At 36.5% G+C, this 17,653-nt stretch overlaps 1 protein-coding gene across 1 annotated transcript in view; it reads left to right on the top strand.

The window, feature by feature from the left end:
* Positions 1-7,526: 7,526 nt before the first annotated feature.
* LOC150076062 (glycine receptor subunit alphaZ1-like) overlaps positions 7,527-17,653 on the top strand; it is a 90,404-nt gene continuing 80,277 nt past the window's right edge. The window contains exon 1 of the mRNA XM_090387246.1: positions 7,527-7,702. Within this exon, the coding sequence (XP_090243372.1) occupies positions 7,527-7,702 (176 nt within the window). The remainder of the gene's footprint in view (positions 7,703-17,653) is intronic.

Raw genomic sequence — 17,653 nt, 5'->3', positions numbered from 1 at the left:
GATTTACAGCTTCAACATTCCACGCTTTTACCAAAGTGGACTGGTAAATCCTAGTATTCACCAATTCACTATAAAAAAGTACATTTACATAAGAATTACTTTCATAACTTGATTTCTTTTCAAAGCTGCGCATGCAAGTCGCCATTGCATTATTTGAACTCAAGTTACCGAAAGGAAAAAAAAATACAACAGCCTCGTTAGATTTATAATCAGTGGTCTTTCAATAGGTGAGTCCTAACAACAGTAAACAGTTGGTGACCGCTTGCGCACATCCCAACCATGACATACACACTAATATAAGGTTCCGCATCCTATCAACAAAAAGAGGACTTTGTATACGTGACAGAAATGCCGACCACGCGTAACACATCCAATTATCATAATGGTTAGAAGTTCAAAAATAGAAAAATTAGTCAAAGTGCTTTTACATTTGGCGGACTTATAATTAAACTGATAAAAGTATACCTGGTAAAGAACGACTATAGCTTGAAAACAATTTCATTAACGGTTAAGTAGTTTTTACACTGGTGTTCAAAGAAAGTGCATCACCTAGGAATTTCACATTTCTAACCCTTTTTCGCGATGATATGTTACATTAATGACTAGCATCACAAAGATAAATATAAACAAAAGATATTTATTAATAGTTAAGGCAAAGTTAAGTAATATTTGACAGGTGCTCTCAAAATATTCCAAAATGTGCAGTTGCAATCTTTATACAACAGTTTTGGTAAACATGACAATTATGGTGAAATGTTATCAGAAGCCCTCAATTTGCTTCAGTTTATCATTTTAAGTGCAAAACAAAATGAAAAGTTCACCAGCAAACTAATATTTAGTTGAACCGCCTCTGGCCCTGATGACAGCAGCACACCACCGAGGCATTGACAAGATCAATTTCTGAAGATAATCAGTTGATTATCTTCAGATAATCATAAACAAGAATTATGGCTTCCTGAAGTTCACGAAGGGTCTTTGGTTTCTTTTTGGCAACTGCAGATTCCACACGATGCCAACAGTTCTCTATAGGATTCAGGTCCGGGCTGTTTCCTGCCCAGCTAACAATTGTAATAGACCGTTCTTCCAACCATTTTTTCACCTGTAACAAATGTAAACACATTGCTGTCGAACCTCTAATGCAGAAATGAAGCTAAAGTAACTACAGAAGTGCCTACTTACGCTTTTCGCCCGGTGACAAGGAGCAAGGTCGTCCTGAAAGATGCAGTTACTTGGCAGGTTGAAATGGTCTCTAATGGTTGGCAGCAATTTGCCTTACAATATAGGCAGGTATCCATTGGCAATTACGGAATCTTTTATAAACTTCAGGTGACCTACTCCGCGATACGAAATTCATCCCCCATATCATTTGGCTGGTAGGGAATTTCACTGTAGACACCATACAGTCTGGATGGTATTCTTCACCACGTCTACGGCGAATCGTTTGTCTCCCATCAGAGCCATGCAGGTTGAATTTCTTCTCATCCGAGAAAATAACTGACTTCCACTGCTTAGGGATCCATTTGACAAGCTCCTTACACCAAGTTAAACGAACCTTTTTCATTTTTTGTGTAAGGAGGGGCTTCTTAGGACGACGGGCTACAAGTACATTTTTGAAGAGGCGTCTTCTGACTGTTACTGCACTTGCTACCACTCCTGTATGTTCTTCCCATTCTCTTTTCAGCTCAGACGAAAAAGCTTTACCGTTTTTAAGACATAAGCGCTTCAAAACGCGGTCCTGTTTTGGAGTACAGACTCGTTTGCGGCGTCCAGTTCCTTTTTTTCCTATCAGCAGAACCAGTATTCTTGAGTTTGAAAAGAAATCTACTCACTGTCGACTGATTACAAGACACTCTATAAGCAATATGACGGGAAGAACATCCTTCCTCACGTAAAGCAACAATAGCACTATTTCGTTGTGGCGTTAACTGGTAACTCGCCATCCTGACACAAACAGGGAATGACTGCAACTCTTGCAGAGCGTGCTTATATAGCTGAAAGTAACAGCTGATGCAATATTACGTCATCACATACGCGTGTCAATCTTATCTGATGCAATCTGTAAGAAATATTGCCATATACTTACGTTATTCGGACGACGATTACAATTTTAAGGGGTGATGCACTTTCTTTGAACACCAGTGTATATCACTGTTGCTTCACTATTATTAAACTTGATAAAATGGAGCACAGAGATAATGATATGATGTACTGTAAACACATGGTATAATACGTTTCCTTCTGATTTGCAATTACGACAGAATTCTAAAGTAGAAATACGGTTCACTCAGCTTTCTGCAGCAAATTTTATCCACTAATACTGTATATTATTAGTTTATATCTTTTTTTATAAACTTTATAGAATTTTATAACATTTTGTTCTAAATCAGTGTTTTCCCAATTTAATTTGGCCACAGAAGATTTTCATAATCTTTAAAAAATTTACGAAATCCCAATTAAAAAATTTTAAAAATTGCAGAACCCTGCAATCCACGTCCCTCCCATTAATATTATGTTTATCATTTCAAATTACATACATATAATTCGTAATTTAACACATGAATATACTGTGATTTCTTAAATTAAAATTATTATAAATAATTCTAATTCTAATTATTATAATTTTTTAAGAAACATTATTAATATATTTTTTTAAATTCTTGAGATGTTATTCTCATTTTTTTTCTTCCTTATTTTCTGGAGGAACCCGTATTTTCACTTCACGGAACCCCCCAGGGTTTCAGAGAACGTCATTTGGGAAACACTGTTCTAAATTATTATTGTTAAATTTATAAACCTCAGTGAATAACATTCCATATATTAAAATTTGTCGGTGTCTAGCCATTCATTCACCGCATAGTTTTTCATATTTGTCGATTCCTTCCAAAATTTTTGAGTAATTGAACAATTCTACTGTAGGAGAGAAATAAATCGAATACCACCGAGAACTTGGATGCAACATAAACTTATAACTAAGGGCACGAAGATTCATAGTAATAGTTTTCTGCAGTCATATGTTGATGCTACATCCAAGTGGTCATCAATTGTATTCCTGATGATTTCCAACCACAGAGAATTTCTCAACAAAAGAAATATAAATTCATCATATAAATAAACTTTTCGAATTTTAAACTATTGGCTAATTATCATAGTTCGATAAATACACTGTATAAAAACCCTTAAAATTCACTAAATATGATCTGTATATAGGATGATAATAATATTGGTATTTTGGTATTAACGATTCCCAAGCATGCCCTCATAACCATAAATGTATTATACTTGTAGAATTGTGTGTTCGGGGACCGATTTGCACGTTGCCTGGCTGAAAAACCCAGAATAGCTCGCAGGGAAAACCTTACAGCCTCCATCGGAGTTCGGCTACCTATAACCTCGAATAAAGAAAACTTGAGAAATTCCTCTAGTCATCGACAGGAATTGAACCCAGACCACTCCAAACGAGTGACAAACAGCGATGCATCGTGATTTTTGCCACTGGGCACTTTTGTTGTAGAGTTTTAGGCGCATCAGCAATTTAGGCCATATTACGTAGTAGATAATATGTCTGTAAACTGCATGTATTTTCTATAATCGATTTACCTGCATGCTGAGCGAAAAACCCGTGTTTCTGGGAGGAAAACCATGCTAGCTTCCCCTGAGACCAAAAAAAGATAAAGCCGGAATTTAGGTAATATAATGGCAATCAAATGAAGCAATGATACCAAGTAAACTACGCAGCCATCTTACCACGAAACGTCCAGCATGTGCGAAAAAAAGATTAGAAATTTTTAAGCGTTTTCAAACGCAAAATAGGAAGCAAAGTTCTTTTATGAATTCGATTACAACAGAGGCTAGTTATAAGGTCACCCAATTGGTAGCCAAATCTAAAATGCCTCATACAATTGCAGAATCGCTTATTTTATTTTTATTTATTTAAATCAGATTGAGGTGTACATCTTACCCCGGAAACGGCATACGAAGCCAGGAGGTTTCTTACTAATATACAAGGAAGGTAACATTTAAGAGATTGTCTCAGTTCAATAGACATAGTATTTTACAATATTACTAGAATGAATCATTAAGAATATATAAATGTTACATGAGTGACAATAAATAAATAGTCAAAGAACGTATACACAGTCAAACAGTCACATGGCTAATACACACGGAGAGTGACATTTAAGGAATAATCCCAGTTCAGCGACATAGTATATGACAATATTACATAAATGCATAGTATGAACATAGAAACAGGGAAACACAGCCACATGATTAATTGGTTAGAACCTTTCTTTTACCAACGTCGATCTGGTAGTTGTTTTGCAGGATGGTGTATACACGATGCACAATCTCAGTCTGGTAGTTCTTTTCTTTGTAAAATCGGTCACAGTCTATGTAAAGGTGAGGAACGTACCTATGGTACTGGAAGGAAACATCCGGTCTACAGATTTTATCCTGTTCCTGGGTGACTGCATTGTAGTTTGGCTATGTTGACGGGGTCTGCTGGAAGTTGGGTGGTGAAAGACTATCTCATCTATGCTAGGGATTTCTATCTTTTTGATGATGAGTTTTGAGAGGGTAGATATGTTCATTTTGATTAGTATCAGTTGCTAGGGGCCCAGGGTACTCAATCTAGGTTTGGGTGTACTTCTAAAGATGGTAAACGTGTTTCCTAGGTGGCCGTTTAGCCACCTCAGGATCCAGTGTTCCACAGTCAGGAACCTCCTCAGATTGTCAACTGGCGCGGAAGTCAATACAAGGGAGGCATAAAGGGCGATGGGAGAAACACATCTCACCACATAGCGTGTTACGAGATTAGAAATTCGTATCCCTGTCAATTCCTCTTTAACACGCCACAGAGCCACAAAGATTTTCTTTCTTGCCTCTGCGAGGTGAGAGACAAAGGTGAGTTTATCATCCCTAGGTCATTTTAACAGACTGGATTGAAATTGTTAACACTATCCTTGGGGCAAAAGAAGCAAAAAAAAATTGAAAAAGTGCTACTTTCGAATAACACTATTAGTAGACGCACTGAAGACAAAGACACAAAATTAATTCATAGAATTATCGAATTTAAAAAATTTTCATTGCAAATTGATGACTCTACAGACATTAGTAAATGTGTTCAATTAATAGCACTACTTAGTATCACTGAAGAGAAATGTTTGAAAGAACATTATTTGTTCTGCAAAGAACTGCCAAATTACACAACTGGGGATGAAATATTCAAAGTGATAAATGAATACTTTGAGACAAATAAGATATCATGAAAAGATTGCCTAAGCCTGTGAACTGATGGTATAGCTGTAATGACCGGAAGTGTTAAAGGTTTTACATGAAGAGTTCATTCTGAAAACCCAGAAATTCTGGCAATACATCGTTTTATTCACAGAGAGGCCTTAGTATCTAACAGTTTGCTTGTGGATCTGAATTCCACATTACATGATGTTATCAAGATGGTGAATTTAATAAAATTCAAGCTGTTAAATCACGTCTGTTTTCAGCTTTGTATGAAGAAATTGGATTGGAATACCACTCTCTGCTATTTCACACTGAAGTACGTTGGCTGTCCAAAGGAAGAGTTTTATCAAGAGTTCATGAGCTAAGAGAAGAGTTGAAATTTTTTTTGTGCATAATTCTTACTTCGCAGATTTAATGAAGGATAGTTATTTGGCTACAAAAAATAGCTTACTTAACTGATATTTTTAAGTATCTGATTGAGCTAAATCGAAAATTGCAAGGATCACATGAAAACATGCTAACGTGTACGGATAAAGTTTATGGATTCAAAGAAAAAATTCAACTTAGCAAAAATGAGGTTAAAATCAAATCACTAATGATGTTTAATCCGTGTTATAATTTAAATCCTAAAGAAGAATTATTGGGATTAGTAGAGCAACATTTGGGTTTGCTTGAGGAAAAACTTCATCACTATTTTGAAATACTTGATGTGAAAATTTTGATTGGATTCGAAATCCATTCGCATTGTCCCTAGAAATTCTAGCATTACATTTATCAACGAAAGAAAAAGAAGAGCGGTTAGATTTAGAAAAGATCGCACTCTTCAAGTACAATTTAAAGAAATCTAGCTATCCGAATTTTAGTTAATGGTGAGAAAGGAGTTTCCTTCAATCAGAGAAAAAGCAATTGACACTCTTCTTCCATTTGCTATCAAGAATTCAAAGAGATTGTCATTAAAAAGTCTGGATGAGGAGTTACGCGTAGCCATTTCAAGAATAAAACCAGATATAAAAATGTTATGTTCACAGAAGTAAGCTCAAGTTTCTCATTTAAAAAATTTGAAAATATTTTATTTTGAAGGTTTGTATGAATTTAGTATTAAATATTTAATATCTTCCAGAGTATTTACGCTTCACTTTTCTCATCATAATTACATATAAAATATAACGCAAATATAATAAATTTTTTCACAAAGTCCTTATAGACACTCCAAAATCAGCCCCAGTTTATCTCTGTGTACAGTACAAAAATTATAGTTTTCCAAGTGTGCCCTGGAGAGAAAAAGGTTGGGAAACTAAATTTTAGTTGACGGCTAGAATTGCAAAGTTTTTCATCCCATAAACTTGACGTTTCGTCACGCACAATCGATATTTGCTGATTAAAAATTTTATTTCTTGCTATTAATATCTATCAAGTCATAAGACCCACACAGTGCGGGTTAATAACTTGAAAATTCTCAGAACTGCAAAATAACTGACTTGATCAATACAGAGACCTATTTCAAATGCTAAATAAGCAAAGCGTTAAAAATATACTCGTTCTCTTAAAAGTCTTAACAGTTGAAACTGCGCTATTCCAGCTTAACCCCCCCCCCCCTCTCTCTCTCTCTCTCTCTCTCTTGCAATCACTACTTCGAGAAGCCTGTTTGATTCTTCTCAAGAGATTGTGTGTCCATGATATTACATTGGAAATATCCCACAAATACGTTGTAAACACAAACTTGTGGACTTCTCTATTAACGCTTAGCCTTGAATATGGAATCAACCTCATCGATCGAGTTTATTCAGTCTTGCCCGAAAGATCTGTGCATGTCCGGCAAAAAAAAGAAGAAAAAAAAAGGTTGTAAAATATCTATCACATGGGTCCCAATAAATATATTTGCCCATCCTTCAACGCGCATCTCCTCATTTGAGTGCCGATGCATTGTCGCTCTTCCCCTGAGAAATTTCTACGGGTTGCTTAGCAACCCAAGTGTACAAAAAGGGCTAATTTTTCTCCAGTCATACTTTGTATTCAGCTGGGGGAAAGTGTGCGGCATTGGTGTGACGGAGCACAACACACTGACAGCGCAGAAAACGCGTCACACTTTTCTGGTGCGCAAGGAACATGGAGATACTTAGACAGCACGCAACTGATAATACTGTGTGCCAGCAAAGTTAGTTTGATGTTTGCCCCAGTGCCGCTACGTGAAAAATTTGCTTATAAAGGTCAGATGGATTACAGGTGCACCATTTTTTAAGCGATCGGTTTGAAGGGAGGCCCTTGATGACTTCTCAAGTTTACGCGGAATGTTACGGAGGTCCTTGAAGTCTCTTCGTTATGATTTCTTTGGAATTTTCACACAAGAAGGACGTCCACAAACTTCACAGTGTTGGACAACTCCCGTTTTACATCTGTCGACGTTAAGAGAAGCTTTAGGACATTTACTTGGGTTCATCACCTTCTATTTGCTAATGGGATCAACGTAAGTACAATTCACACTTGGTCTTTCTCTTTTCCTTCCGTTACATATATGAGAGCATTTTCTTCATTTGTAATCTCTTAATAAGCATGATATATATTAATAGACCACGAATCCCCAAATCTAGCTCTGCTGGTTGTGCCTGTCTATCTGTGAATTGTGGCTGTCTAAATTGCCAATTAAAACTTTTATTGAAATAACTACAGATTAATAAGCAGTATAAGAAAATAAGTTGAAATAATATTGTTCGATTTTCAAACATTGCATGTTAAACATTTTGTTTCGACAAATTTATTTAATTTGTGAACTTTACCTAAGCAGTTTGTAAATATTGCTTTAGAAATTGCGCATACGTGACAAGGGTGCTTACTCTTATCATGCGGGTAGAAAGGGCTGGATTTGTTTCCAACTACAGACCAAAGCAGTCTTCCCGCTGGGACATTGGGTATATTTAAAAGGCATTTTCATATGACTGCCGAGTTAATAGGTCTCAGAAGGACACGCGGTGTTTTCTTCTTCTCAAAGCTTAGTTTTTCGTGCCACAAACAGCCAAACCCAATACAGAATACACAATTTACAGACAAGATATAAACCTACCGATGTCTCATACTCTAGTTATCACCTTTGTCCAAAATCGGCTTAAAAATTGCTAGGTCAGGAAAAAATTGCTATTCCTCACGTCGATGACGTGAGGAATGGGCCTTTTTCACAAAGTGGCTGAGTTAGTCGATCTCAGGCGAGGGTAGAATGGTTTTTTCTCCCGGAAACTCTGGCTTTTCTCGCGGAAAACCGAAAATCGACCACACAACACACGCAATTTACAGATAGTATATACGGAGCAATATGGCTTTAGTCGCTGATGCTCCTAAATCCCTACAACTACTAGCTTATACCGTACGTTCAACTTATAGTCAAATACTGTTATCCACGATTCTGCCTAAGTTGCTAAGTAAAAAAAGATATTAGATCTTTCGTAGATTAATAAAGAAACAAAGTGCCGTTTTCTCTTTCTTTAACATTCTTCAATGATTATTTCCGAAACTGTTTTGAAAATGTGTTTAGAGAACTCGAGATCGCTGTAAGCGCAGAGCCCGTGTGCAACCACTACCATCAACTGACTGTCTGTGGTAAAGATACTGTTACTCATTCTGTCATTATAATTAGAAATCCAAATTTATTTAATTTCAAAATATAAGAGCTGAGAATAAAAATAAATCTTTGAAAATAATAAATTAATGAAGATGGTGCAATGAAGTTAATAAAATCAAGGATTTTTGCTTGGTTGATTTTGTGATAAGGAAATTAAGGGTATGAGGTGGCGGTGTGTTGTGTCTATAAACTGCGTGTTTAGTATGGTCGGTTTTATGAATGAAAAAAAAAAAACGAGAAAGGAACACTACAATTCACATCCGAGACAGACTAACTGTGCAAAAATGTAAAAAAAAATCCTTAAGGAATTCCTATCGCTTTCACTGAATTCGAACCTAGGCTTCATCCACACAGTGTGGAAGAACTGTGATTGTAACCATTATACTAGAAGTTAGCTAACTTCATTTTTAATTTCATTTATTTGCTTGCTAGTTACAATTGCCCCTTGTACAGCATACAAGCCAGAGGAGATAAAAAATTTACAACACAGAATAAATTTACATAAATATTGACAGTTTAATGAAAAACGTCCATCGTGCTGGGTGTCTCCAAAGGGGAGTATCCACATAATGTTCCAGTTTGTACTGATGTGATTCAGTTGTTTGCTGAAAGATAATCATTCTGTGGGCCTCACTGGAGCATAATTGTTCACAGTTTACTTGAAACTGGTTCGGGATTTCTATTGTATTAATCGGGAACATTCTGTTAATACTTTTCAAGGAAATTAATGTTTAATGCTTGAATGTTTAATGCTTAATGTTTTCAATGGTCAATTTGCCTGTTTGCTGGATGAAAATTTCTAGTTTATCGGAGAGAGAGAAGAAAAAAACATTGCAGCCCTTTCCTCGAAATTATTCTTAACTAATATGACCACAGTGAAGAAGCCCATAACAATTCGTTCCTCGGGCTTAGAGGAAACTCGAGCTCAGATCTTTTCTAACACAAAGTGAAAAAAAGGCGATTATAACACTTCGTTAGCAGCAAGGCCTAAAATCAAGGATTCAGCTAATTATAGATAAAATCAAACAAATTCAAAGCCAAATTAAAAATAAATTAATAATCGAAAAATGAGACCAGCGCTTACTAAACATACATCTAGCTTCCAGCGATTACAGGTGCAAATTTCAGTTGAAATATCCCTTCATTAAATATATGGTGGTTTTTCTTTACATTCTAATTAAAGCACAATATTTTGGCAGCCTTTAAGTGGAATATCCCAGAGATAAATATGGACTAGACAATGTCTAGAACACTGTCTAGTCCATATAAATGAAAGGCACAAAAGAAGTTAAAAAGCCAATTACACTACACTGCACTTTACGCTCATACGGGTCAGCACAAAAAGCAAATCTCATGACATGACTACTAAGGCTTATGTCTTATGTGCAATACTGTAAAAGTTAACGAGACCAAAAGTCAACAAGGTACCACAATCAAACTTTGTGTTTTAATGATAAAGATTTTAACAAAACAACAGTTTTAGTGCATATATTGCCTGCCCTTCAGGCTACGTTTCAAAACTTAAGACGATCCCTTTCCCAAAATATATTACAGAAAATGATAAGCAAACTCGAAAAACATTGCTTAGCGATATATGTTGTTAACGAAATCGGTTTTTCTTGTCGATGGAATCACACAAAATGCACATCGTTCGCTGGTGCCAGAGCAACATTGCAGCTAGATATATTATGGGCAACAGTACGCAAAATGCTTCGATTCTTCCTGCAGCGGTTTAACTATTTATTTAAAAACTATTTATTAGGGTCACCCAGAATGTTAATTCAACTACCCATGTGTATTGTGTCTCTAAATTGCATGTGTTTTCTGGTCGATTTGCCTGTTTTTTTCTGGACGAAAAACTCCACTTTCTGGGGAAAAAACCTTGCTATTTACGCCTGAGACCGACTAACTTACCCAAGTAGTGAAAAAAGCCCATTAAAGTTCCTCGTGTCATCGACGAGATCTGATGGGATATTGTGTTGTAACTTTGTACTTCACAATAAAGATTTATTTATTTTTCCACCCGGTGTGGGGAGGACGGTGACAACTGTGACTCCTGCAGAGGTTTGCCTAGAATCACTAAACGCGCCACCAATCATGTTAGTTGGTTGTTGTAGGGTTTTAGGCGCATCAGAAACTTAGGCCATATTGCACCGTATATAACATGTCTGTAAATTGCTTGTGTTCTTGACCAATTTGCAGTTTGATGGACGAAACATCTGAGTTTCAGGAGAAAAATATGCTACCCTCACCTGAGACCGACTAACTCATCCACGTTGTTAAATGAGGCCCATAAAAATTCGTCGCGTTATTGACGGGATTCAAACTCACGTCTTTCCCACCCGGTGTGGGGAGGATGGTGATTTTACCAACTGTGCCACGACTACACCAATCATGCCCGACATCAGTTAGCTCCATATGATCCCAATAATCCTTAACTTCGCTTTACGATTTCTGGCACGGATGAACGGTAGTGTGAACGCCCATAACTGTCGGGTACGGGGAACATCGTCTTTATGATGTTTTTCTCTAATGCCCACACGTTACTGTTCAGTGTAAGTTCACAGCAAACTTCGTAAATGAGGTGTCGTTTTTCGAGGGCGTTCGAACACATAGTTTCGAAACGTGTACCATTATTGGTAAACGTTATTGCGTTTTTCTTAGCCCATCTGCTTAATTTTTCTAGGCCTTGTTGTAGTAGTAGGTTTTGATTCCTGCCATTAACCGACCTGCCAACCTTTGTATCATATGCAAACTTAGACATAAGCTTCACATGCCTTCATCAGTATCTTTAATAAATATTAAAAGCAATATGGTGCCCGCCACTGAACCCTGAGGACCTTCTTGGACCACAAATAAAAGTGGTCCAAGAAGAAAGTGCTCAATAATAATCATTCTCTGTCTTCTATCACTCAACATTCCGTTTATCCATAGCAGCAGCTTGCCCATAATGCCACAAACCTCCAATCTGTACAGCAGTCTTTCATCTAGAACAGTGCTAAAAGCTTTACTGAACTCTGAGTATATGATGTTCAAAAATTATTTTTTGCATCTGGTTTCTTCGTTAGGGCGTCATATTAGCTAATTATATTGGTCAGACAGGATCTCCCCTTAACAAATACGTGGTGTGATTGCTGTACAACTCCATTCCTGTCTAGATGATCCTCATTCCTGCTTTACCCATTAACTCCATATCCCAAGAGCAGACTTGTAATTAATCACTTCGCACTTTAAAGTGCCTGTCCCCTTTGTGAACAGGTGAAACATTTGTACATCTCCAATCTCTAGGGACCTTCCTGAATCCAAGTATATTCTCATAATTATGACTAATGGCTTGCATACCTCTTTTGCTGCTTCTTTTAATATTCGATAGATTCCGTCAACCTAGGGCATTATTAGCCACGTTAGTATATATGAGCACAGCGCCTATCTATGTTAACCATGTCTATCTGTCTGTCTGTCCGCATGTAATAACTTGACTCTCAGTGTGATGGATTTCATGAAATTTTATATTTGGCTCTTATAGAAATATTTTTGAAGCCATCTGAAATTACATTAAAATCAGACCAGTAGACATGCAGCAATTATTATTTATTTAATTTTTCATACATATCACACAGGCCATTCTCAACCTTTTTGGCTAGAGTACTATTTTAAAAAAAAAATAGAAAGTTACTGTAACGCCTCAGTAACAAATCATAAACGTTAGAAAGGAATATGAATAAAAAGCATCATTTTTACCTGTTTATTCATTATAACCTTAGTTCTTTATAACATAAAATTCTGATACAGCAGCATCAAATTTATTGGACATTACGAACATAATTATTGGGCCTCCATATAAATCACTGATGGACAAACCCACATTAAAATGAAACCTTTTAAATCTAAAATTCAAGACACAGCACTATTTTTAATTAATGCTAGGGATGAATTCGCTTCACTGAAAACAAATTTTGCTATTTCGGAGTGATTTTTGTTAATTTTAAACATAAGCTAGGCTCATGGTGGAATTTGTTTCTATATTCATTTTTAGCAGCAAATATGGCTGAGGTGAATGATTCTATGTGTCTTAAACGCGAAAGCAACTAAAGCTATGAGGTGACACTATATTATGTCTGTAAATTGAGTGTATCCTGTAGTCGATTTGTCTGTTTTTCTAGAAACAAAAAAAAAAAAAAACGCAAGTTTCTGAGAGAAAGAAACTATGCAACCGCCTGAATCCGACTAACTCATCTACGTTGTTTGGTTCTTAGCAGCATTAGCAACTAAGGCCATATTGCTCCGGGGATATGCGGTGGTCATTCCCTGACCTTTCCGCATCCTCTCTAGTTGGTGGTCTAATCAAGAAGCATGTGCTACGCACTACTGCTCCTGCCAACCTGGCTACGGGAGGCGCGCCTCATCTACCTTGTAAAAAGGTGATAAAAATTCCTCGCGCTCATTGACGATATTCGAAGCCAAGAATTTTCCACCCAGTGTGGAAAGACGTTGAATTCAGTTTTAGTCTAGTTTCGGTTAATAAGCTATGTAATGTTGGAAGAGAAGCGTCAATCTTATTTCTTTTTTTTTTTCCAAATATTTAATCACAAATTCAAATTCAAAGCGAGTAGACCTTGTCACCTACAATTCATCAAGTAAATAATTGGAAAGATTGGAATCTGTCGAGGGGTCACTTAGACGAAAAATATGCATTTCATTGTAATGTTTACAAAGATTATAATTAGAAATGATGTTTGTAAAAAGATTATGCCTATCTTGACCTATCCCTCCCCCCGGGTGCAGGCCTGAATAAAATCGCTCACAACTTGGAAAAGAAGAAGACTTTTGAATGTATATATATATATACATTCGAAAGTCTTCAAGTAGCCGGGTGGTCGACACAAGAGTGCAGAAGTACAAGCATTTGAGCGAACTCTCCTTCGAGCCCACGTGATCACTAAATACAGTTAATTATTATATTTTTATCAAAATTGATAATCGTAAAACTCCTTCTCTCACCTATATCAGAGGAGTTTACAATTAGATGGAAGCCGATGTATCAACAATAGTAGCAAGTTTTAATGTCTATTATTATTACAAATAAAAATAATAATACTTTATGGGAAATTTAAAAAAAAAATTATACACGTTAACAAGTAGAGAGCTCTTTACAAACGATGTTACAAAAATTAATTAGAAAAACATAAGGCTCCCAGTTCGAATGCCACCCCTTATTCCGTGTGTCCAGGAGACCCCGGTTGGGATAAAGACAATCCTACTAAAGACAACCGATTAGGTTTGGAAACATTTTCTTTTTCAAACGATTTCTCCAAATGACGATACAGGAGGGGAAAGTTTCGTGTTTCTGTTTTCAGCACTCCGCAAACCACATGCTGCGCTGAGGATGCCCTTTAACTCTAGTTAAATGAAAAACCAAACTTAATATAATCATTGTTATATTAACGATGTCGAACTCAGAAATTCTTTGCTCATATTGCGCACTGAGTTAAAAATGGGTGGTTGCAGTTCATATGCTTAATTAAGATCGTCCTGCGACAAATTTATAACACTATCGCATGGTCTATACACTCACTTCTCATTTTGTTCAACTTCTTTAGCATAACTGGAACTATACCTTCCACTTCTGAGGTCTCTTCTTTTTTCCGATTCAACGAGCCATACTTTAGAACTAGCTGTAGACTTTTACAACGTCCGATTGACAGACATTATCATATGTCAAAGTTATCTAAATAGCTTAAGATTAACAAAGCAATCATACTATACAATGATTCATCGTTTGAACGGCTAACATGAGCAGTTGGGAAACATTTTTATAACAACCCTTACTCTGTTCGAAGATACAGCAGTTGGGAAATATTTACAAAGACAAACAAAGAACCTACAAACAGAGTTTAAAGTTAGCAATTGTAGAAAACACACTTAGATATAGATTAAAATGGCAATTAAACAAATTTAATATTAATTATTAATTCATTTATTTATTATTAATTAATAATTAACAAGCATCCCTTCCGTATCTAAACCATATATCAGACATCTGTACTTCCATTACATAGTAAATAAAACTCATGTACTGTATATAATAAAAGTCAAATCCCAGCATGACTAAGTGGAGAATGAATCTTGATAGATTACACTTTCGCTAACTCCCCTTACCCTAGTGGGTAGCATAGGTGGTACCTCCCCACACCGGGTAAAAAAAAGACTTCAGTTCGAATCCCGTCGATGACGTGAAGGTTTTTTTTTGTGCCTTTTTTTTTTCACAACGTGGCTGCGTTAGCTGGTCTCAGGAGGACAGCATGGTTTTTTCTCCCGGAAACTCGGGCAAACAGAACACACGCAATTTACGGCCTTAGTTGCTGATGCTCCTAAAACCCTATTACAACAACCCTTACTCTGTTCAAAGATATGATAGTTGAGAAAGGGTTACAAAGACAAACAAAGCACCTACAAACAGAATTTAAAGTTAACAACTGTTGAAGACACACTTAGATTAAAATGGTAATTAAGCAAATTTTAATATTAATATTAATATAACTTCAGTTAAAATGATTTAACTGAAGCACACTTAAATTAAAATGTTTAACTAATAAAGCCAAAGGATAAAATGGAAAGGCCAGTAAGACTACAGCAAAGAATATTTTGTGTTCAAGGGGAACAATCATTTTCAAAGATGGGAAACTTGTAAGTTCAAATGCATGTTTTAATTTAAATTCATAATAAAAATCTTAAAATAGACATTAAGGAAAATCCATAAATGATTTTCCATTTTTTGAATAAAAAATGTTAATTATTGAGAATTCCATTTCTAATATACCTGTTAAACTAATTACCATCGAGAAATTTATTTAACTTTCATTAACTGATCCTTTCGACTCGACATTCTCAACCGTTTTTTGAAATTAAGAATGTCGAATAATCGGGTAGAAAAGAAAAATAATTAATTCCTTCATAGACCTCATGGGTTTCACAAGTATTTGTTGATCCAAAATGCTTTAAATGTTGTCTTCGGTGACTGGCAGGATCAATATCTTTGGGTTCCATAATTCATAACAAGTTTTATCTGTTTAGATGTCCTTGAGCTCTCTTATAAGTTTCTCACAACATTTTTCTATAAATCCTCGGACACACGAATTACTTTAGTGAGCAATCTGTCTATGTGGTATAAATTCGCGTCTTGCCTTAGTAATCATTAAAAGTATTTATACATTCTGCTATAATTTATGTTTTGCATATCGTGTCTGCTTTTGGAGCAGCATTTTTGGAACTATCACGTACAACGATATCACCAATACTTCATTACATATAGGATCGGAGAGAGAGAGAGAGAGACAGAGACAGAAATAGTTACTGAAATGACAGATAATCTTCTTAGGATTACGTCTTACAGCAACGTCAGCAGCAGGATTAGAAATCATTGAACCTACTGGAAAATACAACTGGGATTATGGTATTTGAAGTATGGGTTATCAACCTCCTAGACGTCCTCGCTAACACAGCAAAGTCTGAATGACCTTAAAGAATAAATAAGAATAAAGCATTTGAGAGCATTCTTTGAGATGTTTAAATTATACCTTAAAAACACAACTAAATAAATATTATACACTGGTCAAAACAGTTTCAGAAATCACAGCGCGTGCAATCGATGTTTATGTAAATGTGGCATTCGTACCTCAAGATATATATGATGCTAAGTTCTCATCACTGTAGGCTGAAAACGTTCAAAGAGACTCCAGAGTAAACAGTAATTACAGCTTTATTGGGACATAACACACCAGAAGGAAAGTACTGTAGTTTTGTAAGAACAGATTTTTTCGCTGTTGTCGACGGCATGTTCACGGAAAACGTCGTTACTTTGGGATACCATCATATTTGTCAAATTAGGGCCATCCAGGAGCCAACTCATCCGCACATGTGTAATATGTCCATAAATTGTGTGTGTTCTCTGGTCAATTTGCCTGTTTTTCTGGACAAAAAACGAAAGTTTCCTGGAGAAGAAAAACCTTACTATCCACTCTGGGGTACTACTCCCATAAATCGTTAGACATGTTTCGCACCTGTGCAATGTATCGAAAAAAATAAGATATCAATGATTTGTTGCAGAAATAGTCGCCTCTCTTGTGTAAGTTCTGTTTCCAGTTGATTTGTACTGTGCAATACGTCTTCCTAGAGCATTCTAGACCAGCTCGATAGGATTCAGGTCGGGGAGAAGGCAGACCAATTCATACGGCCAATTTCATCATCTTCCAACATACTGTTGATCAGCTGAGTCCCGTAGGATTGAGCGTTTCCGTCCATCAGAATGGCCCTCGTGGAAAGCACAGTTGGTAGGACCGCCGTCCTCCCCACACCGGATGGAAAAGAACTGAGGTCGAATACCGTTGATGATGGGAAGAATTTTTATGGGTCCTTTTCACAAAGTGGCTGAGTTAGTCGGTCGCAGGTGAGGGTAGCGTGGTTTTTCTCCCGGAAACTCGGGTTTTTCGTCCAGCAAAACAGAAAATCGACCACAGAACACACGCAATTTACAGACAATATACAGGAAGCAACATGGCCTTAGTTGTCAATGCCCCTAAAACCCAACAATAACCAACCAACCAACCATCAGAATGAACTCTTCGTCTCGAGCGCCACCATAGAAGGACCATAGGTTTTACGATCTCGTCTCTATACTTGAGGGCAGTCAACAAGAGGAACGCAAAACCGGGTATACATACAGAAATACAGTCAATTCGGTGGACGTGATTTGTAGTCTGGGCCAGCTTAAGAGCACGCTGTAAGAGCACAGAGATTAATGCAATG

This window comes from Mastigoproctus giganteus, chromosome 13 (assembly GCF_048544385.1).
Source record: "Mastigoproctus giganteus isolate SK-2022 chromosome 13, ASM4854438v1, whole genome shotgun sequence".
Classification (NCBI taxonomy): Eukaryota; Metazoa; Arthropoda; class Arachnida; order Uropygi; family Thelyphonidae; genus Mastigoproctus; species Mastigoproctus giganteus.
Note: the sequence above shows the minus strand (reverse complement) of the source record. Positions and strands in the feature narration are given on the sequence as shown.